Source organism: Falco biarmicus, chromosome 10 (assembly GCF_023638135.1).
Source record: "Falco biarmicus isolate bFalBia1 chromosome 10, bFalBia1.pri, whole genome shotgun sequence".
NCBI lineage: Eukaryota > Metazoa > Chordata > Aves > Falconiformes > Falconidae > Falco > Falco biarmicus.
This window is the reverse complement of record NC_079297.1, coordinates 18,967,305-18,977,005: the sequence shown is the minus strand read 5'-3', so window position 1 is coordinate 18,977,005 and position 9,701 is coordinate 18,967,305. Positions and strand designations below refer to the sequence as shown.

At 63.0% G+C, this 9,701-nt stretch overlaps 1 protein-coding gene across 5 annotated transcripts in view; it reads right to left on the bottom strand.

Moving 5' to 3' along the window:
• Positions 1–2,440: 2,440 nt before the first annotated feature.
• The window catches only part of SYT7 (synaptotagmin 7), a 271,753-nt gene continuing 264,492 nt past the window's right edge, over positions 2,441–9,701 (bottom strand). For all 5 annotated transcript variants that reach the window (XM_056353446.1, XM_056353449.1, XM_056353450.1 and 2 more), the window contains 6 exons: positions 7,253–7,388; positions 6,457–6,727; positions 5,868–6,037; positions 5,253–5,367; positions 4,973–5,172; positions 2,441–3,610 (listed from right to left, as the gene is read on the bottom strand). In XM_056353446.1, coding sequence (XP_056209421.1) covers positions 3,506–3,610; positions 4,973–5,172; positions 5,253–5,367; positions 5,868–6,037; positions 6,457–6,727; positions 7,253–7,388 — 997 coding nt within the window. In that variant the 3' untranslated portion in view covers positions 2,441–3,505. The remainder of the gene's footprint in view (positions 3,611–4,972; positions 5,173–5,252; positions 5,368–5,867; positions 6,038–6,456; positions 6,728–7,252; positions 7,389–9,701) is intronic.

Here is a 9,701-nt window from a genome sequence, read left to right as displayed (position 1 = left end):
CTTGCTAGGGCTGCAGTTAATGAACCCTCATTAATTGCCCTTGTTAATTGCCCTTGTTAGCATGCCCAGCCCTGCAGCCCTTGCAGCTTGGCCAGGTGCTCTGGGCAGCCCCAGGCTTTGCAAGAGGCATCTTGCAAGAGCCCCCCAGGATGCTCCAGGACAGGGGCTGTCCTTGTCCCCTCCCTTTGCAGAGACTCTTTGGAGTGCTTCACCCCCTTTGCCCCCCACATGTGCCCCCTTCACCAGGAGGTTCTCGAGCATGGCCTGCTCCATCCTCCTCCCTCCCTTGCACATGTGGCAGAGGGCTGCTTATTGCTTGGGAGGGCGATGCTCAGTGCTGAGGAAGGGATGCTCAGTGCTCAAAGAGGGATGTTTAGTGCTTGGGGGGGATGCTCAGCGCTGAGGGAGGGATGCTCAGTGCTCAGAGAAGGATGCCCAGTGCTGGGGGGGATGCTTAGCCAGGTGCAGGTGACATTGTGCCCCCTGTCCCCACTCTGACCAGCACTGGCTGTGGGCACAGCTGCCAGGGGACCGCAGGAGCTGTCCCCAATGTTCCCCTGAGCCCAGAGACAAGGCACGCTGGCAGTTACTGACTGTCCTTTATTACTGAGAACAGGGGCTGCCTCCAGAAAATGAGGGGCCCCGCTCCCCAAAAATAGGATTCTGCAAAGAAGGTGTCCTGACCCGCGCACCCCGGCCCTCGCCTCCCAGCCTCCCCGCCGTACCAGCCCCGGCCCTGCTGCCAGGATTAGAAAAGGGGGCAGCTGTCCACGGCCACCCACACAGAGCAAAGCCACTGGCAGTGGGGTGGCATCGCCAATCGGGCATCCCTTAGCTCCAGCCGCTCATCAGCTGGTCTAGGCTTTTGTCTTTTTTTTTTTTTTGTCCCCTTTTTTTTGTCTCCTTTTTTTTTTGTCTTTTTTTTTTTTCTGTTTTTCTGTATTTTACACACCAGTTGGATGTTACCGTCACATGAAGAAGAGAGATACCTGAACAAGATAACGGCTAAGAGCTCTAGAGTTAAAAATGAACACACAAGCCCCAGGGAGCTGACTGCAGACAAGAAATCCTTCCTGGGGGAGCGGGGTGCCCCAGGGGCGATGGGGGGCACCCCGCTTGGCACAGCCTGCCATGGTGCCCTGGCCCTGCCGCCCCTCAGCTCCGGCCCCTTCCCCAGGCATGTAAATCTCTTCTTTTATGTTAAAAAAAGAGAGAATATGATAAAAATACAAATGTCCCTAAAAGCATTATTATTACTGTAGTAGCAGTATTATGACTTCTCTCCAGATTGTCCAAAATCGTCTAAAGAGGGACTGTAGGGGCTGTCGAACCCTTCCTGGCCGCAGCCATGGGATGGTCCCGCTGCCACCTTGTCCCCAGGTGGCTTGTCCCCAGGTAGCCCCGAGGTGGCAGGGATGTCCCCCTCGGCAGGAAAAGGAACAAGCAGCCAGGCACCCCGGGGACTTTTGGGGGGTTCTGGTGCAGGCTCCCCCTATGCAGTGGAGAAACCCCATGGAGCACCTCGGGGGTTCAGCAGGTGTCCCATCCCCCGTCCCCCCCCAGCACCCTGTGTCCCCGCGCAGCCCGGTGGGGTGGCACTAACGCTCGCAGGGACGTGCCTGCTGTGGGGTGCGCTGGGTGCCTGTGCACGGGCTGGGACACGCTGTGATGGCGGGGACGGGGTGAAACACTCTCACGCTGCAAAACCAGCACCCCGGCAGACAGCCCCCAGCCTCGCTGGCATCTGGGGGACAGCTTGGTGACACCCCACCGTGTCCTCCCTGCGGGTGCGGGAGGGGTGAAGGGTGGTGGGTGCCACAGGGGCAATGGGGGGAGTAGGAAGACTGAGGCTGGGGGACCCCTGGCCAGGTGGGGTGGCTCTGTGCCGATGGGCACCCAGCTGCCTTTGGGCTCGCTGTGGGTGCCCACAGGTGGCCGTGCCCTACCTGAGATGGCTGCGGAGATGGCAACACCCACCCTTCCTCTCCTCCAGAGGGCTCGGACTACGGGGATGGATGGTGCCACCCTGCAGCCAGCCTGGAGGGGCTCCACTTACCCAGCATGGGAATGGCAGGACACCCTGGGAGCCCCCACAAGGACACACAGATGCTGGCCACTGCATCCTCATCTTGTGCCAGTCCTGGTGGAGGACCAAGAGGCACCATTGTCACCTGCTGGGCATGGTGACAGGCAGGGATGTATCCCATCACACCCAGTGCTGCTGTGGTCCTGCCAGGAGCCATGTCCACCATGGTGAGCCACCGCTGGCCCTGCTGGTGCAGGGTGGTGGGGAGGACCTGCAGGGTGTGACCCTGCTGGGTTACCCCATCTGTCACCCCCCAGGAGCCATCCCGAGCCCCTGCACCTCACAGTCCCAGGTGGGTATTTCCCCACTTTGGGGAGCCCCTGTCCTGGTAGCTTCAGCCCTGGGGAGCAAGCAGGGGTCCAGCACGTGCATCCCAGGGGGAGCTGACAGGGACATGCAGGCAGCATGGGGATGCTTCTGGCACTGCTCGTGCCTGGCTGGCTGGCCACCAGCCCAGGATGGGGACAATGGCACTTGCTCCCTCCCAGGGGCCCCAGTATTGGGCATGGGGCTCATAGGGGTCCTGGTCCAGCCCTGGTGTGTGGGTTAGCCTGGCTGGAAAGGGATGCCCTGGGGCTCAGCATCCCCTTGGGGGCCCACTGCCTGGCTTGAGGCCAGTCCCCTGTCCAGCCCCACAGGGACGTGCCTGGGGGGGGGTGTAACGGGGGAGAAAGCTGGGGTGGGGGCAGGATGGTGGGGTCCCCATACGGGTAGCCAAGCTCCAGGATGGGGTTATCAACCTCCCGCTCCCACCGAGCCCGAAGGCGGAGGTAAAGCATCAAACCCGGCTGAAGGCAGTGCACAAGCGAGCCCGCTTTGGCTAACGAACTGTGTCATGGCTTCCGATCCCAGGAGCCCATGCCTGGCCCCGGGGAAGGGGGCTGCCCTCCCCTCCAGGTGCCCCCCACCCCGTGCCAGCCCAGCATGGCTGGGGGGCTCGGGGAGGGTGGTGGGGATGAGACAGGGCATGGGGGGGGGACTCTGTGGCCCCGCTCAGGCGACGCTGACGGCTCGGAGAGGTTTTATTGAGCTGAAAGGGGAGGAGAGGTGGGAGTCCCTCTCACACCCACGGCCTGGCCCCCTGAAATAGGGGGTGAGGCTGGGGAGAGGCAGAGGGGCTCCCAGGGACTGGGGCTGGAAGCACTCGCAGAAGTTCTGCTCAGTGGTGGGGATGGGGAGGGGGGGTCATCGCTTCTGGCACCCTTCTCGGCCAGGGGTCCTGGGTGGCTGCGTGCCCCCCACACCCCAGCACCGGGGAGAGCCAAAAGTGGAGGGCAAGGGGCTCCGTCCCCCTCCTACCGCAGGGTCCCCATGAGCTGGGCCACTGTCCCACTGGTCCCTCGCCTCCTCACTGGGAGCCCCGCAGTGGGGTGATGGGGGCTGGGAAGGGGGACCCCCAGTCCCACAGTCCTGGGGTGCTCAGGCCTTCAGCTGGTGCCACTGTGCCACTGCCTGCCGGGGACGGGCGATCATGTCCTTCCAGTGCTTCACCTCCCCGGGGCCGCTCTTCCAGGACAGGTAGATCTGTGGGGACAGGCAGCCCTTGGACCCACGTCTCCGCTCCCGGCCGTCCAGCCCCATCCCACTCCCCGGTGCTGCTGCCTTTGCCCCCCATCTCCTGCCCCCCGGCTCTCCCGGCACATGACGCCAGCCACAGGCACCGGCATCGTCTCCACGTAGGGCCAGGCTATTTTTATCCATTGATTTTCCATACAGCAACGTGGAAGACCGCATGTGCCAGCCCTCCCTGCAGCTGACAGCTCGGGGAGCCCATGCCACCACTTTGGCTAAGTGGCTCGCCGCACCGGTGCGGGGCTCGCTGCTAATTATGCAATCAAAAGTGATTAGCAGGCTGCTGGACATGGCGGGGTGGCCAGGGTGTGAAGGGCATGCTCCTCTCTGCCGGCAGCACCACCTTGTTCTTGTGCTGCAACACTCCTGGTGGCTTTAATGCAACGCAGAGATACCATGGGCACTCTGTCCGTCCATGGGCACTCTGTCCGTCCACGGGCACCCTGTCTCTCAGTCCATCCATCCTGCTGGCACTGGGCTCCAGGCGCAGCCGTGCCCGTGCCGTGTCTCCTCGGGACTGTGCCCACACCGGGGATGCCGGCACCTCTGCCCCTCTCCAGCAGCCTGTGGGGCTGAGCGCCTGTGGCCGCCCTCTCCCAGGTTTATCCCAGTCTATGTGTTTGCTTGATTACAGCGCTGTGTTTGGGGATCATCGACTCTCTGTGGTGAGCGGTAATAACAGAGATTACTGCGCTCGTTTGTCATCGTTACCCTAACGAGCAGAGAGCTGGATGGATTTAACGTAAATCAAATCAAGAGGGGATGAATTCCTCCGTTCCTGTCACCAGGAGGTGGTAGGGAATCCCGGTGCGGGGATACGGGCTGGGGTCTGTCTGCTGGTGGGCAGGGACCCCAGGGACTCCCAGCTGAGCCCCCTGCCCACTCCCTGCTCTCCCGCAGCCGGGGACGGTGCTGCCACAGGGGGGCTCCGGCTCTACCTGCCACCGCGGCACACCGGAGCCATCAGGGACTTCGATTTTTGCCTTGCTATAAATAGATATTTGGCAGGTTGAAGCTCACCCCTGGTGCAGGCTGTGCCGCAGCACGGTGTGAGGCATCGCCACGCTGGATGGGGCGCACCACATCGTCCCCCTGCTTGTGCCGGGTGAGTCCTTGCTGCCACCCACCACGGCCGGGACCAGAGGTGGCTGGAGAAAGCCAGCACCAGGGGACCTGCCACACTCCACCTCACTCTCCAGCTTGAGAAGGTACCAGATGCCATCAGTCAGGGACCCGGCTGTCCCCTGGCTGCCATCCCTCAGCAGGACACGTTGCCAGGGTCCCTCCACCGCACATGAATGCCATGGGACCCACCTTGCCAATGACATCGTTGCGGCTCAGCCTGTCCTTGTCCATGACGGTGATGACGATGGTTGTCTCGCGCAGCCGCTCTGTGGGGATGTCAAAGGCAAAAGACTCGTTGAAGACGGGGTTCAGGCACCGCTTCATGACCACTGTCTTCTTCTTCTCCACCCGCTTGTCCTTGTACATCAGCCACACCTTCACATAGGGGTCTGGGGAGACAGGAGTTGCTCTCAGCCCCAGCTCAGCATTGGGCAGTGCTGCCCGGCATGGCAGGAGCTGGGGCTCATACCTGATGTGCCCCCGATGTCCATGGCTTTGAGGTTACGCGCTTTGATGATGTTCACCACAATGGAGTTGGCAGAGGGGTTGTAGCACAGCGACAGCAGCAGCTCCCCACGACTTCCCTGTGGGACCCACAGAAGCCCCTTAGGTGGGTGCTCCAAAAACACCCACTCCTCAGCACGGCACCCAGCCCAAGCCCTAATGGGGCACCCGATGCCCTCGTGTCCTGCTGTGGGAGTGGGGTGCTGGGCTGGGACCACAAGAGGTGTCCCAAGGGTGGACTTTGGGGCTGCGCAGAAAATCAGGGCAGGAGGAAATGGGGCCACCCCCAGTGGGATACTTTGTGGTCTTGCTGGAGGCAGGAGAAAAAGAAAACTTTCATTTTAGATCGATCTGAAATGGCTTGGTTTGACCCAAAATGAGACACTCACTTTGGGCTACTTAAATATAAAGATCTGGGAAGACAAACTTCTCCATCAGATGTCAAACCTCCTCACAAAGCAAGAAACATCCCTGTTGGGGTAGCAAGAGGGTGGTGGTCCCATCAGGACACCACAGGGATGGGAGGTAGCCTCCCCTTGAGGACTGTCCCCAGGGGGTGGGAGGGGGACCAGGCCCTTACACTGCCATCGCTGCACGGCTTCAGGTCCTTCCAGAAGGTCTGCATCTGGGTGAGGTCCACCTTGTTGAGAGGGATGGACACCTCCCCAATGGGGTCATTGCGGCTGAAGCGGTCATAGTCCAGGACCTGAAGGTACAGCACCCGCTGCACCACCTTCTCGTAGGGGAACCCTGTGCCAGAGAGGGAGGTGATGAGGAGCTGCTGCAGCTGTGCCGAGCAGCACCCGGTGCCGGGGCCAGTGTCGGCACCACCCATGACCCATGCTGATGGGGAGATGTTGGCACCAGGCAGCGGACAGGGAGCAGACCATGGCACAAGTGACTGATGGCAGATTAATACCCCTGTGTGCACCCACTCATGGGTTCCTTCTGGGGTAAGGAGCCTCCCCCGCCATGTCCCCTTTATGGGATGCAGAGCAAACACCTCCAACCTGGCCTTGATAGCTTGTCCAACCCATCTCACCACCAGCTTGAGCTGAGTTGAGTCCCATCAGCTCAATCTGAGCTGATCCAGCCCAGGAGGGAGGACAGAGGGTCCCACAACCTCTCCGCTCCCACCCTGGTCCACTCCAGCCCATCCAAGCCCCTACCTTCAAAGAGGAAGGTCTCATTCCAGTGTGGGTTGAGGTTCTTCCTCTTCACCTTGGTCTCCAGCTTGTGCTTCTTGTCAGGGAGCAGGTAGATCTTGACAAAGGGGTCGCTGGTGCCGCTGAAGTCCTTGGCTGGCAGCTCCTGTGCCTTCATGATCTTGACAGTCAGGGTGGACTCCTGGAAGTTGTAGCCAACGCTGAACTGGATGCGGCCCAGGTTCTCCCGGCTGACACCATCGTGGCCCTCGTCGTCCTCGGAGCCTGGGGACAGCTGTGGTGGTGGGAGAATGGCAGCAAGCGCAGTGTCAGGGGGCCAGCGAGGGACCACCAGCGGGGTCTGCACACCCCCGTTCCCCCACGTTTTGGCACCCGAACTCAGTTCACACCAGCAGCTGACCCCCAGCTCTGCGAGCTGTCAGAGGGCATCAGCCTCCTCCTGGCTCCCCGCCACCACCGTCGCCTCAGATGACTCCTGGCTCTGCACCATATATCCTGGGGATGGGGAGGTCAAGTAACCAAATTCCTCCTGACAGCCTGTCCCTCATGTCTCCGGCATCTCTCCCTCATGCCAGCCCAGGGGGGATGGCCGCGGCGTCTCAGCTGAGCTGAGGCTGTGCCAGCTGCGGTGCCTGGCTGTGACAGGGACATGGCAGCACGGGCTGGGGCGTGCCAGAGTGCTTGTGGCATAGGGTAGGCACAGGGAAGAGCCAGGGGAGTGCAAGGAGGTGCCCAGGCAGTGCCCAGGGTAGGATGCCATCCCTAGAGAGCCCGTCCCCAGCACACTCCATGCACCCACCATGAGCATCTCGCTGGTCAGGGAGTTGACCAGGTCGGAGACGGAGGAGCGAGGCTCTGTCTTGCGGTCAGACTCATCATGCGGTGGCTGCCCGGGCACCGGTGCTGTGTTCACCGCCTTGCCGCCAGCCGGCAACCTGGGGAAAGAGAGGCAGTAACTTAGAGGAGAGGGGCCAAGAGCCATGGGTGAGGCAGCGAGGGACTCCCCGGGCACCCTCTCCCAGCGGATACTGCGCCTGGGCTATGCCAGATCCCGATGGAGGCTGCAGGCTGGGATGTGGGCAGAGCTGGACTGCAAGGATGCCCAGGGCTGTGCCACCGGCAGCAGCCCACCAGCCTCCCCGGGCAGGGGGGCCTGGCCGGTGCAGGCAGCTGGTTCTGCCTGCGCTGCCCCAGGCAGGGCTGGGTGCCAGCTGGTGCCCTGGGATCTGTGACATGCCACCTCAGAGCTCGGCAGCAGCTCCCACACTGCCCACGTGCCCCCCTGGCCACAGAGCCCCTGGTGATGCCCGGAACAGCCATCCAGCCCTGCGGCTACCTGGCCCCACCAGCACCTATGGCTCTGGCTGCACCTCACACACACACACAGCCCCTCTCCATCCGGGTGGGAGCTGGGTACGCAGCCACCCCACCGGTGCTTCGTGCTGCGGTGTGGACTCGGTGCCCAGCGCTAACCAGCCCCTCTTTCCTTCTGCCATGGAGCCCCCAGTGATGCTCTGCCGCTGGGACCGCTGCCCCGGCTGTCCCCGCACACCCTGGCTGTCTCAGCTGGATCTGGAGGGGCCGTGCCGATGGCTCCCGGCTGGCTGCAGGACAGTGGGCATGGTGCCAGGAGGGAGCAGCCCGGTGGGAGGGTGGGCAGCCGGGAGCTGCGGCAGGCACACGGACAGAGCAGCAATGGAGGCGGGCGGGCGCACACCGAGGCCACGCTGCCACAATGCACAGGGACAACAGGGGACACAGGCACATGGCAGCAAGGATGGGGCAGCCGTGGCTGCCAGGGTACAGACAGACCCAAGAGGGAGAGGACTTGCACACAGACAGGCACCCCATGATGCACCCCCACACTCCCACCTGCTGCGGCTCCTGCCTGAGCTGAGACACAGTGATAAACCATCAAACTGACCAACAGGCGCAGCACTGCCAGGACACGCACACCGCGGTGGGCAGCACGCCGCCGGGACGGCCTCAGCATCGTGGTGGGCTCAGCGGGCAAAGCCACAACGCATGCCATGAGACACCCACCGACACGCCAAGCACACGCAGACACACGCTAATGGGGGGGGACGACACGACACACGACCTGAGGCGATGGGACAGAGGCACACGCCGTGGCACGGGGCGGCAGCCCTCTTGCACACCCGTACGCATACAGAGCTCGCCCGCCCCAGCGGGACGGCACCCAGGGAGGACTGCAGAGCCCAAGGGAGCTGGGGAAGCAAAGATAGGTTAAAAACAGAGTGAAAATGAAGGCGGAGGGGCCGGCGGTGGGGCCCACTGGAGGCGCAGGTGGAGCCATGGGTGCCAGGGTGGTGGCACACTGGCGGAGGTCGTGGACAGAGAGAGAGCAGGAAAGAGCAAGAGAGAGGAGGAGCAACGTCATCCACCGCCGGCCTGCCGGGAGGGAAGGGGGAGAGAGGAGCAGGGAGGATGGACGGACGGAGAGTGGTTAGTCACTGGGACAGGAGACACGCCGAGGCGCCGGGCTGGAGCTGCCAGGGATGGGCTGGAAGGAAGAAGCTGAGAAACGGGGATGCAGGAGACGTTTTGAGGCAGAAGAGCAGGTGGCCGACAGTGCTGGATGGGCAGGCGAGAGCGGAGGGTACTGGAGCCCGTCCCCTCCACTGGCTGAAACCCCCACGTCCCACGGGGCCCAGGAGGATGGGGAGCAGGGGGAGATGGAGGTGGGGAGGCCATGCGTGCGCCGGGATGCGTCTTTCAGACCAGCGAGCTGGGGGGAAGTGGAGAGCGGGGTCTTGCTGCGGCACAGCCACCCACCCACCCGTCCCCAGCAGCCAGCGTCCCTTGTCCCCTCGCCTGGCACAGGGCAGCCAGCACGGTACGGCACGGCGGCCAGCGCTCCCAGCAGGGACCGGCTGCGCAGCGCAACGCTGGGGAGGGAAGTGCTAAAAAGATAGAGCGAAACCAAGCGGAGCAGGGTAAAAATAGCCGGTGGGCGAGAACGGTGCCAGTTCATTAACACGCCGAGCACACGGGGAGGCAGCACCCGCTGGCTTCACACCTCCTCCCCGCTCCGGAGGGGATTAACACCCGCTCCCGGTGGCACAGGGCCCCTCTGCTCCTGCCAGCCCTCGCCGGTGGCTGTGGCTGGGCTCTGGTGCCGGTGCCAGATGTGGTGCTGAGCCTTCAGCACCCCAGGAAGGCAGGGAGCAGCCGGAGGCGAGGCTCTGTGCCACGCTGCTGTGCAGTTTACTTGGAGGAGAAAGGGG